Source organism: Lissotriton vulgaris, chromosome 2_1 (genome assembly GCF_964263255.1).
Source record: "Lissotriton vulgaris chromosome 2_1, aLisVul1.2, whole genome shotgun sequence".
Lineage (NCBI taxonomy): Eukaryota > Metazoa > Chordata > Amphibia > Caudata > Salamandridae > Lissotriton > Lissotriton vulgaris.
The window spans coordinates 1,295,013,305-1,295,032,830 of record NC_141687.1 but is presented as its reverse complement, the minus strand read 5'-3'; the positions used below and the strand labels follow the sequence as shown (position 1 = coordinate 1,295,032,830).

Below are 19,526 nucleotides of genomic sequence, written 5' to 3'. Positions count from 1 at the left end.
CACTGTTGGCGTGGGTCTCCCCTGCATTTTTTGCTTTTGACTCCTATGTTTTTGCTGTGTGTTGGACTCTGTTTTGCTGGTCTAGATGCTTTGGGCACTTTGCCACTGCTGTTCAGTGCCAAAGTTCGAGTGCTCCCATTGTAAATTGTTGTTATGGATTAGTGATACCATGATTGGCATATTTGATTTACTTGTCAGACCCTGGTATAGAGCATTTGTGTGTGCCCAGGGCCTGTAAATCAAATGCTACTAGTGGGCTGCAGCACTGATTGTGCCACCCACAGAAGCAGCCTGTAAAATGTAACGCTGGCCTGCCATTGCAGAGCCAGTGTGCAGTCTGGGACTGTCATGTTGACTTGGCTAGTGCACACACATGCGGGTCCCAAACCTTCCTTTTTCTACATGTTAGTCCCCCCTAAGGTAGGTCCAGGGTACCGCTGTGGGCAGGGTGCATTGTAAGTGAAAGATAGGACATGCCCTGGTGTGCGTGGCATGTCCTGATAGTGAATTACTGCCAATTTCGTTTTTCACTATTGCAAGGTTCCCATAGGACAGAATTGGGAGTTCGTTTATAACATCTTATAAACATAACTGGCCCTGGGAACAAGGTGGAAAAATAAAGTTTAGTATGCCTAAACTCAGAATGTTAAAGATAATCTTTTAGTGAGGGTGACATTTTCATTCTGTGTTTGAAAATACCACTTTTAGAAAGTAAGTATTTTCTTGCCTAACCATCCAGTGTGCCTCTGCTAGGTTTGTGCATTGCATGTGTGGCTTTTGGATGACAGGGGCTAGAGAGGGGCTGTGACTCCAGAAGTCTTACGAGTCATGTCTGGGCTGAATAGACCTGGGTTGCATTTAGAGTAGGGGGAGGAGATTTCCTTTTCACCCGAATGGGCCTGGTCTGCCTTTAACAATGCTGTCTCCACCTCCTGCCCGGAAACGGTACCAGTGAGGACAGAACTGGTTTTGGCCAGGTACAGACACTCTCCGCCTTCAGAGAACAAAGGATTTTGGTGTATAAAAAGAGGGGCCCAGACCCCAGACCTTTAGATCACTTCTGGGAAATCAAGAGGATCCTTTGCCAAGGAGAAGAGCCGGATAAGCTGAGGAGGAATGCTGCCCCTGTGCTGTTTGCTGTCTGGGATGGCCTGCAGTGGCTGCTTGCTGCCAATGAAAGGAGAAAAGGAATTTGCTGTTTGCTTCATCATCTTGAGGAAGATCTCCAAGGGCTTGAAACTGAGCTTTCCTCCTGTTCTGAAGTCTCAGGGACACAAAGACTTCACCACCAGCGCCCCTGAATTTTCTTGCTGGGAATTCCAACCTGCAAAGAGGTGCTTGCTGCTGTTTAGGACCTCTGGAGACTGTTTGCCGCTGGGAGCTGGAAAATCGAAGCAACATCGAAGAAGCCTGACACATCCGGATCTGTTTTCGACGCATCACCGAAGAAACCGTCTTAGTGCCTGCCGCAGCTCGAGAAATCGCTGCATGACGCATTGGGTGTATTGATCTCTGAAGTCCGAGATTTCCACACCTAGTCCAACGTAAGCCTGCTGTATGGCTGCTGGAAACCACACATCGTACAGGATCGACACATTGCATCGAGGCGCCAAGACTGTCGCATCGTTGGGGGCCGCCGTAAGAAACAGATGCATCAACTCCCCATGCAGTAAGGAATCAACGCATCACCTCCCCTGCGCTGCAGTAAGGAACCGACGCATCACCTTCCCTGAGGGCATTTTGTTTGTTTTGCTTGACGCATCCAAGGTACTTGGTGAGAAAAGTCCATCCAATAGACACAAAACCAGGGGTTATGGGGTAATTGCAAATGCACCTATCTCAATGTCGGAAATTGTGATATTTTCCAATATATAAGGGTGCAGAGGCTCAATACCCCTTAAACCTCCAAGGATATAGATCCTATAAATGTACGACAAAAACCAACATGTGCAAAGATTAGTATATTCTACAAGTAAGACGATTTTGGCTATGCGGCGGGAGCGGTTCTTATTTAGAACAAAAACATATATGGGCTAAAAAACCAATGTCTACACTGATATGAACCATTTGGAATAGTCCACTATGTATTCACTCATCAAGCGATATTTACTTGGTTGCTGTGCTCAAGGAATAAGAGGTCCAATTGGCACTCCTAGCTAGAGTGAGGGACCAAGTTGTACTCCAGAAAAGGATCCTAATGAACTAAGATAGACTACTGTTATTTCTATTGCCCTGAAGAAGACCTTTTGGGTCAAAACACGTTGGCTACGGTCGTTTTTAGGAAGATTTTTTCAATAAAGAAACAAAGAAACAAGAACCTGCTGTATTGATGTGCTTTTCTTCACTTTGCTTGCACTTGTAGAATATACTAATCTCTGCACATGTTGGAGTGCTGAATCATTGCTTTTGTCGTAACTTTGGGAGAAAAGTGCTGCATTTACAACTTGCATTGAACTAATCTATTTCTACAATTAAAAAGTCTTATTTTTAACACTGTATTGTGGATTTTTGTTGTTTGGTTTTGTTTTGGTTTAGATAAAGATTACTTATTTTTCTAAACTGGTGTGGTGTCCATTCGTAGTGTTTTCACTGTATTACTGTATGTGTTCACAAATACTTTACACACTGCCTCTGAGATAAGCCTTTCTGCTCGTGCCAAGCTACCAAGGAGGTGAGCAGGGGTTATTTTACGAGTGTATCCCCGTTACCCTGACTAGAAGCAAGGGTCCCTATTTGGACAAAGGTACATACCTCTGCCAACTAAAGACCCCCATTTCTAACAGCTATGAAATATGTTTTGTTTAAAAAAGCAATAACGGTATATTTTTAAGGTGATTAAATTGTACTGGTGCCAAATGCTCACCAAGAACCTTTCAGTACCCATGCGTTATCATTGTGTTTTTGGGCAGTCTGGATGTGTGTGAGTATGGCATGGCTTTTTCAAGAACATTGGTGCTTTATTTCGTTTTTTGGGTAAAAATAATTCTGAGTTTATATTGTACAACCCTGGTTCAGAATCAGCGCCAGGATACCCTCTGGGTGACAGCTGCGCTTTAAAAGTATGCTTACAATTACAGTTACAATTACAATCATCCAAGATGAATGGCTGCCAGATTTATAATGGTAGTTTGGTGGTCTTAGAGAAATTATGTTCCACTTTGCAGACAATGAAATGGTTAGAGATTGAATAAAGAAGGGCCTTGGAGGGCTGCAAGTTCATGGGGATTAATGGATGTGCTTCCCCTCTTGTTTAGTTCAAGATTATAACTTGAATATTAAGATTTCGGATTAGGAGGCATAGAGAGACAAGAAAAAACATGGGTTACTGTTGAGTTACCCAGATTTATTATAGGAGACTGTAAAGTGAACAATGAGATTTCTGATGTTGTCACTTTTTGCTTAAATGATTTATGAATTTCAATTAGAGTTTTTTTGTTACTTTTTTACTTTTTTTCATTTTTGCTGCTTTACATTTATTCCTCACAACTTAGTTAACATCTAATTACCAGTCCCATATTCTTTTTTTGTATGTGAATTCCCTCAGTGAAAACAGCAATGTGTAATATAGACAATAGCATTTTTTTGTGCCATGGTGTTTCTAATCTCTCCTTGACTGAATAGCCACTAACTAATGGGCACGTATCTGTAGGATTTGTCCGCCTATTTGATTTTATCATGTATTAGAGTTAAGGGGCAGGTTTTAAAACATGTTTCACAGTGTAAGACATCCTCACAACTGTCAATAGCTAAGGGAACAACTTAATTGGAATTTAATTCAAATCTATAGGGCCTTTACTCGAAAAGAATCTGGTGTTTGAAAACATTTGAACATTTTTGTTTTTGAATATTTACTTATTTCACTATTTAACAGATTTGTGTCTGCGGAGTTACATATATGCATTTCCATCTTACCGAAGTCAAAATGGATCAGATGCAGCTGAGAAGCAGCCCTTCAACAGCAAAACTCTGATTCTTAAGTGAAAGGTGTTTCCCATGTTTTGTAAGGCAAATAGCTATGTGCTATCCATTACTTATCATTTTAAAATGGTTACCCTTCTAGTAGCCCATATGTCAGTTAACACAGTAGTCTAGCAATCACATTGAAATGGCTCCCACACACTTGAGCTTTGTAGCTAGTACCTATATACGATGATTTTTTTAATGCCATTGACTTGTAATATAGGCAGTTGGTAGTGTCACGGGTAACACGGGGCCCTCTTTGAGTATCCACTGCTATTCCTTCGCTAATTGACGTCCATGACAGTAATCCAAAAGATGGGCTAGCAAAATAAAATATACTGCCTTGTAGTAATCATTCTGGGTCGATTATGCTGTACAAGAAAAAGTATGCTTTTCTTGCAGAATGGCTGATGAAAGACACCCACCTCGATAATTATTACTATCACCATAAATAGTTTAATTTCCTGTACACAAACTATAATACATCTATCTATATTTCTGCCTTGACTCTATTCTTGTTTAAACCGAGTGATAGGCTTTCTTCACAGAAAGTAAATCAAACATTGTGTCTCCTAACTGAAACCTCTCCTCATCCCAGTGTAGCTTACACTTGTTAGAAAATTTCGAATTTCATATCCTTTGCTTCTACACTGGGATATAAACATGAAGCCTTCCCTTGCTGCAAAATTGCATTGAGGCACAAACAAGTCCAAAAATCAATACTTCCAAGATCAGAGTTTATGGATCATTCGCCCAGTTTAACAACATCCAAAGACAACTGTGCAGCAGTGCGATATGTTTAATTCTTTCAAAAGAATTGTTTGTGTTTGACCATTGAATGGATATTAATAATTACATGGGCGCAGCTGCTAAATGAGTTCTAGTGATGTGGCGCTTAGGCGCATCAGAAGATGAATGCGCGGAGCACTTCTGATGGCTGTATAAAGCTTTAATATTTTTTTCCTGTTATCTGTTCTTCATTACTCTCTCCCTCAAAGCTAGCATTTAGTCACAGTCAGCTGAAATTGCATTTGTAGAAGGGTGATAACTACAGAAGTACTAAAGGCAGCCGCAAAGTGTCAATAAATTGCATAAGCAGGGGGTTTCAGCTGTCTCAGGGTGACATAAAGATGGATGGCCCTACACCCAGGAGTTTCTTAGACAAAGCTTTGGACTAGATAGCAAACAGAATTATCCTATAATGGAGAGATTCCATTCTCGCTGGACATTCTGATGGGGACACTAAATTAATTTACCTTGTCCAGCGCACAGCACCTCATCTGTTATATTCGGGAGCTGTAATGCAGTTGTCAGGAAGGGCTAGTGCCGTTATAGCTCTTCTTGCGGCAGCTTCCCGCACTGTGTATTTGGCGACACTGGGTATGAGTCAAAAGCCTGACACAAAACTTCATTAAGAATGGCTTACCTCTTACCATGGGCCATGCAAATATAGAATGGTGTGTTTAGAAGTTCAAGGTTAGTAGTTAACTTCACGTAGTTCTGATGCCAGATTATATTATGCTCAGGGTCTTGTAATGTGCACCTAGAAGATACAGCTTTTGGTGTCTTTGCGTTTGTTGTTATTTTTATGTGTTTTACTTAGTACCAACATCCTACCTTATTCAACTTCTAAGGGCTTGAGTAACCTTACCAAATAGAATTACAAAAAAAATATCAGGGTGTGTTAAACAGATACAACGTCACAAACACAGGTGAAACTTTATAATGTGTTAAATTAGGTTCTAAGTCTCATTTGTTTTAAAACCATGTAACATCAAGATGCATTTCTGCGTGTTTCCTGGATGCTTTGTTGGCATAATTGCATTGAATAGTTTTTGTGGTGAAACAGTTTAGTTTTTTTGACTCTCAGTAACATCCATATAGTCACTTCTTTTGACATGTCATTGACCCACTTGCTTCCATCACATCCTTCTCACTTGATGAAATTTCCAGACACTAAAGTTGCTTCTCTCATCTGGATTCCCAAGTCGCATTTGGTGCAGGCAAATTTTTAACTTTGGGACCGTGGTCCACCATCTTGTGCTGCAGCCAAAGTCTATGTTAAACCTTTTTGGTATCATTTTATAAGTTTCCAAGTGATTGACTGCAAGTCATAATATCCCTTTTCTTTTTACCAGACAGAACTAGGATTTATTTACCTATTAAGTCTTTAGTTGACTACCAAACATTATGAAGTTTGATGCTCCTGGGTTTGGTAAGTCAAGATGCATAAGATCCCAATCACAACTTTCCCTTCTATTGCTGGTTGCGAAGAAATCAATCAATCTCCAATACTATAATGATTGAGATCAATTATGATATTCATTGATTATTCAAGACTCAGTACATAATATGTATTTGGCATTTTTTCAGCGTCAAAATAGGTTTTTCATCTGTCCCAATCACATTTTTGGAGCCTTTAAACTTATACTAACTCCTAAAATAAGGTCTTAACACAATGCCAATTATGTGTTTGGAAGGGACGGGTTGTAAGCACCGCTTTGAAATACGAAATCGATATTAGATGCTACAGTGTTTTGTGACTGAAATCTGATTGCTAAACATTGTAAAGTTACCAACTCCTGAGTTATGGAGGTACGTCATTTGCAAATGGAAATGGGTCCCACCCCATCCCCCTTACAAATGTTAAAATAAATAGTTTTTTTTCAGGAGTATTCATTGTTCTCTGGGATCACAGCCCACTCTAAAAGAACTTGAAAAAAAATGTATTTAAAGGCGATCACTTACATGGGCGAATGCTTCCGGAAGAAGACGACAATTCCTGTGATACCAACAAATTGAATTGAGTCCCAATTTGTGATCATTTTCATTACTTTTCATGAGGAAGGTTTAATTACGACCCTTTTTTTGAAATTGTTATTATTAGTCTTTATTGTGTATGGTTAATTAAACCGTAACAATATAAAAAGATACACACCATCTAAAATTATGTAAATTCACAACCATAGATCTAAATTCAGACTACAATTAAAATGTTGCAGTCAAACTGATATGAACAACTTGATAAAAATGAAATAATTTACTACAGCTTTAAAAATTGGCCCATACATTTAACAAAATGGCGCTTAGCCTAATATTTTGACCTTTTAAGATCTGAATCTTGGCCTGCTTGCACAACCTTATAGTAAGTTGATTTAAACATTTACATAGTAAATTCCTGTGACACCAGCACAACTGGGCATATACATGCAATGTGCAACAGAGTTTCTTCGTTAAAACCGCAAAGTCTGTAATTTGCATCATTTCATGTTGCATTCCATCTTGGGACAAATTCTTTTGTAGGAAAGTTACCCATCATGTATGAAAGTAACTTCAGATAAAGAGATAAGTTAGTTTTGAGAAGTTGTTGGAACTGAGGAAAAATGTAAAAATTTAAAACAATCCAAACATGTAATATTTTCAGCCATGGTATCCTTGTCGCCCCGTTGTGAACCCTTTTAGCTTTTTTGCTAGCCGTGCATCTAAAGACTGCAGGCAAAATTGTTGAGGCTGTCAAATTGTTAAGGCCCAGTTGGCTTAATGAAGGTTTCGGCCACGAGTTATCGGGTCTAGAGTTCACAATTTCTTCCCATAATTGGTATTCCAATGCATTCCTTGGAGCCTTTTTCATCCTTTTGCAGGATTTGATGAATGCACCTTGTCAAGATAGTTGTTGTGATGCAAGTCCAAACTAGGTGTACCTGAGCTTGTGTAGTGCTACTAGGTAGACCAAGCAGTTGTTTGCATATGGAGACTTTCAAAGAGCCCAATAATGTTGCATCCTTTGCTCTGCAGATTTCTGATCTGTATGTCAAAAATTAGAGAAGTTTGCAATTTATTATTCTAAGTATGGGGTCCAGTGAGGGGCTGCTTAGTATGTTTTTTTGCAAAGCTGTAAATGCAAAGAACAACAGGCTGGCTGTGGACTTGATTGCTTGCATATATGCCTTACAGGAACCCTGATTATCAAAAGTGATACCTAAATACGTATATTTTGTGACAGTTTCCAACTTTGTGCCTAAATAACAAGTTGCAGTCTTTGTAAAACAGCTTCTAAACGTCAACAATGTGTTTTGATAGAGGCTGCAAATGCACTTATCATTTTCTGAAGATCAGCCCAGGTCTTGCTTAGCAGCACAATAACATCTGAATATTGAAGTCTTGAAATTGAATAAAAGTTTAGATGAGGGGGATTGAAGGTGGGTTCAGTGAGCGAATAATTCAAGTCACTGGTGTACAGATTAAATAACAATGGAGCCAGCATGCATACCTGGTCTGAATATTCTTAGTTAGGTAGCTCCATCGCCCAACTTAACAACGACCCATGTGTCTGTATAGCATCTCAATTGTTCCGAGGAGCAATGACGAGTTATTCCATCATTTAAGCTTTCCCCACAGCCTTTTTCCTTGGTACCTTAACAAAAGGAAGATTTAAAATGTACAAAGAATGCATGGAGAGGACGTTTTTCAGCACACAACTTCTCTATCAGGATGGCTAGGGTGAACAATTCTGAACTCGTACAGCATCCATTTTAGAATCCCATCTGATTCATTCTGATAACATTTATCTGCTGTGCACATGACTGTTTGTCCTTCAGTAAAAGCTAGGCAAAACATTTTGGCTCTATGCCTATTATGGCAATTGCCCTGTAGTTAGCTATGTTTCCTGGTTTGCAATTTTTTAAGATTGGATGCAGAAGAGTACCTCTCCAGGAACTCAGATATGGCATTCTAAAAAAGACAATAAATAAACAAACGAGTCAGAACATTTGCCCATAAAACTACATCTTTTTGAAAAAGGGCTATAAGCATACCATTTGGACCAGGAGCATTATTTAGTATTGACGTCATGATAACCCTACATATTTACTTATCATTAATAGTAATACCAGGTTTTTCCTCCATGTTGAAGTTAGAATCTTCAACAGATGCATCTAATCTATCATTGCTGTATAATCGACTAACATAATTAATCAAGACGTTCTCAGTAATATTGAAATTATTTGCTTGTTTATAACCAATAGCTATATTTGTCGAGAAGTTCAAAAATTGCTTATCATTATTGGAGCTACAAAAGAAATGGAATATAGTCCACGTTATATTTTGAGCAGCAAGTTTTGCCTCCTAAATTACTTTTTGTAAGAAAATCTTAAGTCTTGAATTCACCAAAGCTGAGCCTGTCTCCCTGTTAGAGGGAGCTTGTTTAGTCTTCTTTTCTTCATGTTCAATATCCTTTTTTTGAAGTTCAAATATTTAGAGAACCACTGATTCTGCTTTGAACGCAGGATTATACTTGAAAGGCTAGTGTTGTATAGCTTACCAAAAATTTCCAGTAAAGAATTTGCAAAGTTAGGCCAAATTTCAGGGTTATTTGACTCCACTTTGGATCTACCAAATCACCTTTCAGTACACACAATGTGTTTAAACACTCAGTCGATTATAACATTATTTAATTTTAAATGGAGCCATGCCACAATAACCTTTTCAAATTAAATACATATGAATGACCAATTCTAAGGAGGTGTTCTCAATGTGAAAGATCCTGCGATCTAATTGTGATCTGCTTTGGAAAATGATCGCTCTGAATTCCGACTTCAATCATGAAGAATCTTACCTCATTAAATATGTTTACACTTGTTAGAATGTTATCTATGCAGGATCTTGTAAGTGAGATAACTTGAATAGGTGCTGCAGGTTGATCATCTTTAAATCGTCTGTTTAGTATTCTCATAGCCACTGAAATTAGCCAGTCAAGAAATAGTTTACCTATAAGATCTTTTTGCTTAATTAGTAAGGGTTAATCAGCGGAAGATATATTCCACAACTGGTTTTGAGTTATTACAAATTCTGACTCTTCAAACTCAGACATTAAATTAAAATAAAATCATGAGTTAGGAGCCCAATATTAGCACACAGATCTGTTTGTACACAGGTGAATTTGTACAATTATTTTCCAATTCATATTGTGACTAGTGTTTTTACAACCAGTGTTTTATACAGTTGACGTTAGATGTCTTGCATTGTTTTATGAGGCTAATGTAATTTTGTATGAGACAAAACTACATTATTTTTGTGTTTGTTCTGACTCTTGGTAAATTTCTATTTATTAGGTGCATTGCAAAGTGCTCATACGTTATTTCCTACAATTTGAAGCAGCCAGGCTATGTGTTTAGTTTTTAAAGCTAGGCTCGTTTGTGTTCAACAGGAATGGCAGCAGCATTTGACATCTGGAATACCCGCCATTAAATGCCATAGTCAGCTACACACCACAGGACCAAGCCGGGTATATCCTCGGAGCAGCTGTAGCAGTAGTGAACTTTCCCTCTCAAGTGCCTGCAGTGAATACTCCAGCGGCTCCTCCTGCACATGGAATGATGGAAGAACGTGCAGCAAATTGGTAGATTCAATTTTCTTTTATAAAGAGTACAGCAATCTATCCCTTTTCCTAAAAGCGGCACTTCATCTGTAGAGCAACCTAAAAAGAGATCTGCGACTGTTGTTCATATTATGAAGACTGTCCTAAAGTGCCATGCAAGCCTCAAATTCTGCTATACGAAGTGTATTGTAGCGTGCATGGGACTGAAAAATGTCAGATTACAGAATCCAAATTCCCAGCAAAAGTGTGGATTAGATTGATGTACACTGTGGATTGTACTATTCTTATCTTCTTCCTTGTACATAGTAAATCAATATAGGAAGATTTTGTCTCAAGACAGTCTTACTTTTCAACTTGCACATGACATTCATTTGGAAATTCCCTTTGCCGCATTCCAATGTTATTGCCCAAGAACATGTTATGTCAAAGTCCTGAAAATTGTCTCATTAAAACCTTTATATGATTGTGCCTTTTGTGTAGAAAGGAGTGCATGTATACGTTAGGCGGTGGTTATGACCTACATTTCCCCATAGTTGCAAGGATTTATCCAGTAATGTTTCAGTGCAGAAAATACTCCAAAAATTATAATATAAATATTGCATGTTTAGAGACTGTTCCGAAAGATAAGGTCATGGGAAAATTCCTGCTTTTTATGGCCAAAGTTGATCAGGGGTGACAGGTGCAGGCCTGATATAGGTAGAAGGGTTCATCACATGATAATATGAAAACAGTGTGTCTTCTCTAAGGGTGACTTTCTGCAACCCCTATGAGGAGTTACTGCCAGAAGCCTATTCAACGACAAGTATTTGAAGTATGGAAAAAGTTTACCCATGTTGTATGTGCACAGCGCTTAAAGATGGATTAGACTAAAAATGTTTGTTCTTATTCACTCTCTCCGTATTACTATTTTACTTGGTATTGATGGAGCACATTCTTTGCTTACTTAAAAAGGACAGCAGTGCATAGGAATAATATACATCCTAGCTGAAAGGCAATTGTATTGAATTCTTCATTTTAAAATGCTACCTACTAATCATACACGTCTGCAAAGTCTCTGATCCCTTCAGCAAGAAAATTCCTTATTATTTATGTATTTTGTGTACGTGTGATTTTTTTCAAGTGTAGGATGTGCGAAGCTAGCACTTTAGCTCTCAAACAAAAGGATTGCATAAGAACTCCCTGATGTTGTCGTTTTTGCAAATCCTGACAACGGCAATGGTTAACTATAATACACGCATTTTAGAACTGCAAGAAAGAATTACCCATTTCAGAAAATTATTCACATTAAAAACCACCGGTTTGTATTTTAGATAAACTAAAAAGGAAGCTTTGCACGTATGAAACTAATGCTATATCTTTTTTGTATTTAAAATGTGCATTGTAGTGGTATTTTTGTAAACATTTTGTGTGCGCATTTTTCCTCAAACCACAATAATGTTAATGCAAAACATGCTGTAGGGTAAATGGCGTATCTTCACTACATAGAATGTGATGTAAAGCGATGCACACTACTCATTGTACTCCCCAACTGCAATAAGTTACTCCTGACAGTGACACAGTGATGGGGGTGAGGCATTGGGAGTCATTGCAGTTGTAACATATAGTTAATGCTGAATGGTGGTAATGTGCTATTTTCATTTATTATACCTTGTTCTTTTCACCGCAGTCATCCGTGAGCTGGGATAAAAGAATAAACCTTCCCTCATCTGTCCCAAGAAACTTCCCCAATCCCGCAGCAGAACTACCTCCAACTCGGATCAAAGAGTGCCACATCTTAGAAGGTCTGAAGAAGTTGCAGAAAAGGAAAGGGCTACTGGAACCCCACTCGCTCATGTCGAAATGGGGCGACAAAGATTGCATGGACTCCAACGAAGGAATTTATTCCCCCGGAACAAAATGCAGTAGCCTCATAGAACCATCTGCTTGCAATAAGCTAAAGGAAAAGAGCGACAATTGTGCAGGGCACAAAAAAGCGTTTGCCTATGATTCCGATTCTCACGATGACGCGGATGACGAGTCTTCGAACTTAGCACTTCTGCATAGAGGACCAAACAAAGACTGTAGACTGCACTGCAACAAACTAAGCCACAGTATTTCTGATAGCCTGTTTGGGTGGGAACCTAATGAAAAACATTTACTAGAAAGAGATTCCTTCTTTAATTCGAAGGATCGACCTGAGAAACTGACTAGTTTTGCAAATGACTTTCAGGCAGAGGGGAACTCATGCACAAGGACCCGATTGCCGCTGATGCAGATTGAGCAAAGCCTTGCAAATTTGGATTTTAATCTGCAACTTTCAGACACTGATGACAATGAGGTCTTAGATGAATTGCACATAGAAAGTAGTGATGAGAAAAGCCCCTCAGATGAACCATTAAGTCCCTTCACTGGAAACCATACACCAAACACTGACGCAGCTGCAGGGAACGAAATATCTCAATTTGCATCTTCTAGTATAGAGGGAAATCAAGGACCCTCTCCCTCAGATATTAATCCAAAGACATGTAATTTCGTCAAGCAACAACAAGTCATAAAAAAGACTTCCTCTGAAGAGTGCATTACAGTAATATTTGATGCGGAGGATGGAGAGCCCATTGAGTTCTGTTCTCATCAAACCGGGGTTGTCACCGTTACTACAAATGAAATTTCATTAAGCCGGCAGCAACCTTGCCCCGTTGTTCAGTGCACTGAACTTTTACCTCATTTAGTGACTAGGTTGCAGAACGACTCTGAATCACTAACTTATGCTGTTTTGGAAACGCCTGCAGGTGAAAATGAAAACAACAGTCTTAATGGAACAAAGGGAAGCAGCATTGCTTTTGTTTCCACTACAGTTTCTGAAACAGTGAGCCCTGTAAGGTCACTGCCACCAAGTCCCCATCAACAACTCTTAACACCAGCTTACAGTATTTCCTGCAAAACATCACAATCAATCTCCTTTGTGCCAGCAGGAGGTCATCAAAACCAGAACAACTCAAAAATACCCAGCAAAGGAACATGTGTACCTCCTCAGACACTTAAATTAACTGATAAAGCAGTAACAAATGCTCCTCCCGCGACCATGTCTGCAGTGTCAGAAAAATCACCGTCATCCCCACCAGTAAAACTGACACGTTTCTTGAAACCTTCCAGTTCACCTTCTAATGTTGACTCAAAAAGTGAACTGGGCAATCCAAAGTCTTCAGCAAACATTTTCCCAGTGTCTAAAATTCCAAGTCAGATTAGTTGGACAAAAGATCAAAACAGCAACGTTGCAGGCTCACTGTTAAATGCACACTCAGTTTTACAGCCCGTCGAGTACAGAGAACCTCCAACAAGTGATAAACATGTTGAGGTGGTCCAACAAGAGACTCGTGTGCAATCACCCCCACCTCCTCCTCCTGGCCGATCCGTTTCATTGCTGATAAAGCAACATCAGGTACATTCATCCCCTTTATCCATGAAGCCAGTTCTCAACATTCCATGTGAGGTAGGGAAGACTGCACCTAAATCATCACATTTGAAAGGATCCTCAAGTCAGGTCCCATTCCCAAATGACAAGTCACCCAAAAAGATGCTAGAGGCCGTGAAAACTGAATCAGCTCAAATGAACACCAAATCTCCTGCACCTCCAAAATGTATTCTTCAGCAGCCTCAAAGGTCACAGGGCGTATGTCAAACTCCGCCAAAGGTTTGTGTATTAAAAACTCCTACTAGGACCTGTCATCAACCCATTCGCTCTAACAGTCAGGATACATCATACTCAGGGTTAAGGACTAGCAGCAGTAATCCAGCAACTTCCATACCACCAGATACAGATTCTCCACAAATTGCAATCTCTTGCAAAAAAGGAAAGGCAAGTGACAATGGAGTACCTCAGCAGGACAAATTTCAGTGCGGTATTCTTGCATCTACGCATGGTTACTCACCAAGGACTAGTGAATCTTCCCAAACTCAGGCCAATAATCAGCAATTACCTACATCATCGTCTTGCAACACTGATATGAATGCTCTTCCAAATTATCATTGCAAAGCTCTGAAGACTCGACTTCCAGTTGGGATGAAAGTTCTTGTAAAATCGCCCCAGCTGAACAGAAAAAGTTGCACTGTTCCGGGAAAGCAAGAAAAAGATACCATTAATACAGCATCAAAGGGGGGGGTTACATCAGGTAAGTCCAAATCTCAGAAATTCACGTTTGCAGCTGCCGATGGATGTGAATCTGCTGAACCAGAAACTGTTAAATCAGAGGTACATATTACAAGTAGCATCAACCTTGTGGACAAAGTAGAGCCTGCATCCTCTCCTGTGTTAGAGAGCATTGGTTCTCTGCTAGATCCGGCAGACGGATTTGAAAACTATATAGTGAGGAGATCAAATTCTTCAATAACCAAGCCATACCTAAAACCCGCTCTTGGTATGAATGGAGCAAAAGCTCGAAGTCAAAGTTTTAGTGTCAATGTTGCAGAGAAGTCCCCCACATCTGTATGTGAAGCTTCAGGAAAAATGCGGACCCACATAATTACTAACACTGCCGACAGGGGAAATTCCTTATCCCGGCAAAACTCAGTTGTTGAAGCAGCCGCAACAAGGGTGACACCAGAATGCTCAACCCCGACTTCAAAGGTACCAGAAATGTCATATTCGAGGCAAGGGTCTCATATGAGCATGAGCAGTTCAGGAAGCCAACATGCCAGCCCAAGCAAACTGCCTTGCAGAACTCCACCAAAACCAGATTTGTTGCACAGCTTCGCCAAGTGTGAAGGACTGAGGTCTCCTATTCGGATTGTTGCACAGAGCGTATCTGACAGTGGCAAACTATGTAATAATGATTTGAAACCTGCACAGATGGAAACAAGGAACATACACAAAAAGCTGAATTCAGTATCATCTCCACCAAGTTGCTCCTCTTTGTATAAAGTACAAAATACAGACAAGCTAGAGAGTTCAACAACACATGATGCAAAAATGGTACAAAGGGAAGTGGTTTCAGTGAAATCCTCAAAGCCTAAAAATGCTGAAAGTGTGGCCGTCATTCAGCCTACAATTGAAGAAAAGGTTATGTTGGGCATCCAGGAAAATGTACAAAAAGGACAGGTTCAAGTGAAATCTACTCCCACAGAGCATAAGCAGAAAACAGTTCCTTCCATCGCTAGCTGGTTTGGGTTCCGTAGAAGTAAGCTCCCATCTCTCAATGGCAAAAAACCAGATGCTGCTAAGGCAAAAGTTGAAAAAAAGGACGCAAAGTCTGGAATGGGGTTTGGGAATAAGCAAATGAAGGTAGAGAAAAAGAAAGACAAAAACAAAACTGAGCTACAGTGTGAAGTTGAAAACAAAGCCAACAAGAAATCGGAGAGCAGCGAAACGGAAAGGGCTCTAAAAATGAACATCAGCAAGAGGACTTCCCAAGACACGTCTGGTCCGATGAGATGTGAGCCAAACACGGACACCATCACTACAACCTGCTCAGCCAAAGACATTTTCATGAAGGAACTTTTAAACAGGTAACTATGGAAATACTTGAAATGAATTTCCTTCTTGCAGAAACATTTGTGAATTATTAGTATTCTGAACATATTATACCTCGTTATGAGTGCTTCAGTAATTTAGGCGGTAATACTGCACCCGGAAAATAGCAACACAACGTTGCCGAATTTACCAAGTGCAGTATAACCCACTTATTGGTCCTCTACAGCTTGAAATGAGACTTAGCGCGGGGAATCTGAGTTTGCTCACATGATTACATCATGTTTTCGCCCATTCCAGCCATTGTTTTCATCAGGCTACTTTTGCAAGGTCTTTCCTTGAAATGACAGAAGTGTGGTAATTACTTTAAAACTCAGAATACCAATTTAGACATTCCTGAAAATTAAGGCCATTATTTTCTCTTTGTGGTACTATATAGGGAGAATGAAATCTAGTAAATTTTGAGACGAAGATGAAGCTCTTTATGAAGTGGAACTTTAAAGAACACAGTAGCGCCTCTTTGGTATCATTTGAACACTTGATAAAACAATTGCAGCTTATGGGTGAATAGAAAATATAGCACCAATGCACTTAAAAGTATTCAAATGAAAATGAACTTTAAAAAAATATATATTTGGCTCTCATTCTCAGTGGTATGCATTTTTTTTAGAGTCATACTTAATTCCTTATATAATGAGTGATAAAGATTAGGTGACACCATCTGTCAAAGTCATACAATTGTCTACAAGTTCAACGTTTCTGTTGTTTCATTGGCTGTGCTTTCCCTGATTAATACAATCTGAGCTATCAGGTAATTGTTAAATTTTATGTGATGTTTTCAGTAGGTTTCTAATAGAGTTAGTTTTTTCCTTTAGCTAAACCAATAGTAAGTGCTAGGGTTGACGAATGTATACTTCTGCAATATGAGATTTCATTCTGTACTTATAGCCATGACTAAGAGCACCGAATGAAATACAGTGACAGTGGATTTTGTTTATGCATTAGATAAATATAGCAAAGTTGGGCTTGAAAAACTCACAGAACCAATCCCTCCGTAAACCAGCAAGTGTTTTCTTTTCATTGTATTTTGTGTTTTTTCAAACTGTACACATACATATCAATGCATGAATATTAGTATTTAAGTGAAGTTCATTCACTAGCCTTTTTTCCCCATGGTGAAGCTACTAAAGCTCCCGGTTGTGCTGTTTCTAAAGTTATTTCACATGTACCTATGATCATTTCTGAATGGTTGACCTTGAGCCAAAGGTCAATTGTCAATATTGTGTGCTTTGAATAGGGCTGTTGATACAACTTAGTATGTTTCTAGCTGATTAAAAATGGTGACTTCCAATCATAGTCGCTACTTTCCCCGTACTTTGACCCCCATTTCTAGGGAGTCAAAATGGAGAATAGCCTATTTGGGCTTTGCTTCTGAGGCAAATGGCCAAATTATGATAGGGGTACCTGGGCTACAGCTGACATCATTTTAAAACAAGTAAGAGTAAAAGCCCGACTTTGTGCAGCCCCCATTGTTTACATTCTCCTGTTGCAGGCTGTCTGCACAATGTCCCACTGATGGTAGAGACCCCATTTGATGCATAGAAAATTCATAGAAAATGCGATCTAAGAGACACAGAGCAGTCCTTGTGTACCCTCGTTCAGCTGACCCCCTCGCAGTCTAGATAGAGATATATATCATTTATATGTGGAAGACTAGAGTAATCCACAACCCAAAATTGCAAGTGACAGATTTGATCAAAGCTAGTTAGAAGCATTTATCACTCAAAGGTCTGGAGACAGAAAGATACCAAGAGGTTACTTTAAGCATTAAAGGACTAGGAAAGTGAAGTGCTTGAAGAAGGGCAATGTAATTTATCAGCGGAATCGCTTTCTACCTGCAGAGTTGATAAGAAAGCAGCTCAGCAGACAGAAAGTGGATCAAATAATGTTTCCTACAGGAGTGTGTCGAAGGGCAGCTCCCAGGGCTCCTCTCTTCCCGGCAACTCTATCAGCACTCAAGGAAACCACAAGAAAAACAGCAAAACGAAAGATGATATGGAAATACAGAATGAGACCATGGTAAGTTCTTTAGTGCACTAAAGCATTGTTTAAGTGTTGCCATGTTCTGAAGTTGGTAATAAATTATTTACGTAGTGTGTGGGGCAGATCTATAATTATTGCTGGATAAGTGGATAATCTTTGTTTTATTTTTACAAAACTCTCTGTTGATAATAAATAACCCTACACTAATGTGTGTGTGTGTATATATATATATATATATATATATATATATATATATATATATATATATATATATATATATATATATATATATATATATATATATATATATATATATATATATAGGCCGCTTCATTAAAAACACAATTAAACATTATTAAACCTCCTTGTGTTAAAATGTTTCTCAGCTACATCTCTGACAACTGTCTTAGTTCATTTATTTCGGTACTGTAAGCTTATTTTTTACCAGGTCGTTTTTGATGATTTCCAAATTGAGGCCTTAGAAAATAAAATACTATCTTAGCTTCGAGGAATGCTGAATCGTGTTGTCTTAAAATGCTTATTGCGCTATATTTTTAATTGGATCCTAATATAGCAATTGTTTCAGAGAAGGAGACGGCCATGTACCCTATTTTTCAGGAAAACACTGTCATAGCCATCACACCGTTGCATCTAACTGAAGTTAATCACACAATTTAAGAGGTAGAAATAGCAAAAATTCCAGGATGGTTTATTTATCCCTATTTCCATGTACATACATCTATATAATACATACATGTACAAAAATCCAAAATTTAACTAAAGGGTCAAGTTAACAAATATTCACTCAATATCTAGCTTGTCTACTTCTTGTTTGTATTTAAAATATTATTCCACAGATATCGCACACAATAGACTCATCAAACGTAGCCCGGGTGCCTGCTGTTAGGAAAAGTATTAACACATTGATCCTTATATGTTTTAAACATCTCCAGTATACCAATTTATTTTGCAACTAAAAATATTTGTTTTCAAATTACACATAATTATATGTGTCAAATGTCTATGAATGATGAGAAAATAATATCGCAATTTTGGATTATGTAATTTAACTCTAATAGAGGATTATTACTGATTTTTCAAAAGGTTGCAGAATGTTCAAATTTTGGATACTGTTTATTTTGTTTTTAAAATGTCATATAGAACACCTAAATCAAAAGGCCACTTAATCGCTTTTCTAATCTCTACGTAAAAATAATGTTGTCAGGACTTTTGTGTCCTTGCACGTTATTTGCACACATTTCATTTTTGCAAAAGGAGATGCGCCCTGCATTATGAAGCCACATATTATGAGTGTATGTGGGGGGGACCTTGTTGTGTCCTTGGAAGGAAAGAGAGAGAATGAAAGTCTGGAAATGTGCAATATGCAGGAAATTCAATCCAGCTGATCTAGAACGTTGATAGCCCAGCCGAGCCCCTTATCAGGGACACTCCATTTAACTATGCTCCATTTAATATGGTCGTGACAGCTCAGGGTGTATCTTCCCTGTACAGAATGGAGAGAAAAAAACCTGCACATTGCTGCAGTCACTGTATTAACATTTTCATTATTTTATACCGCAGTCACTCATTGTGCTTTTGTCCCGCTTACAGTTTCTTTACAAATTTAAATTTAGGAACGACTAAGATTTTGCACTCTATTGTCAAGAAACACGTAATTTTGTTAGATATGATTGAACATGAAGG

General features: G+C 38.8%; 1 protein-coding gene across 2 annotated transcripts in view; it reads left to right on the top strand.

The window, feature by feature from the left end:
* The window catches only part of NCKAP5 (NCK associated protein 5), a 749,742-nt gene that overhangs the window by 645,983 nt on the left and 84,233 nt on the right, over positions 1 to 19,526 (top strand). For both annotated transcript variants that reach the window (XM_086957062.1, XM_086957063.1), the window contains exons 10-12: positions 10,166 to 10,357; positions 12,003 to 15,817; positions 17,681 to 17,858. In XM_086957062.1, coding sequence (XP_086813188.1) covers positions 10,166 to 10,357; positions 12,003 to 15,817; positions 17,681 to 17,858 — 4,185 coding nt within the window. The remainder of the gene's footprint in view (positions 1 to 10,165; positions 10,358 to 12,002; positions 15,818 to 17,680; positions 17,859 to 19,526) is intronic.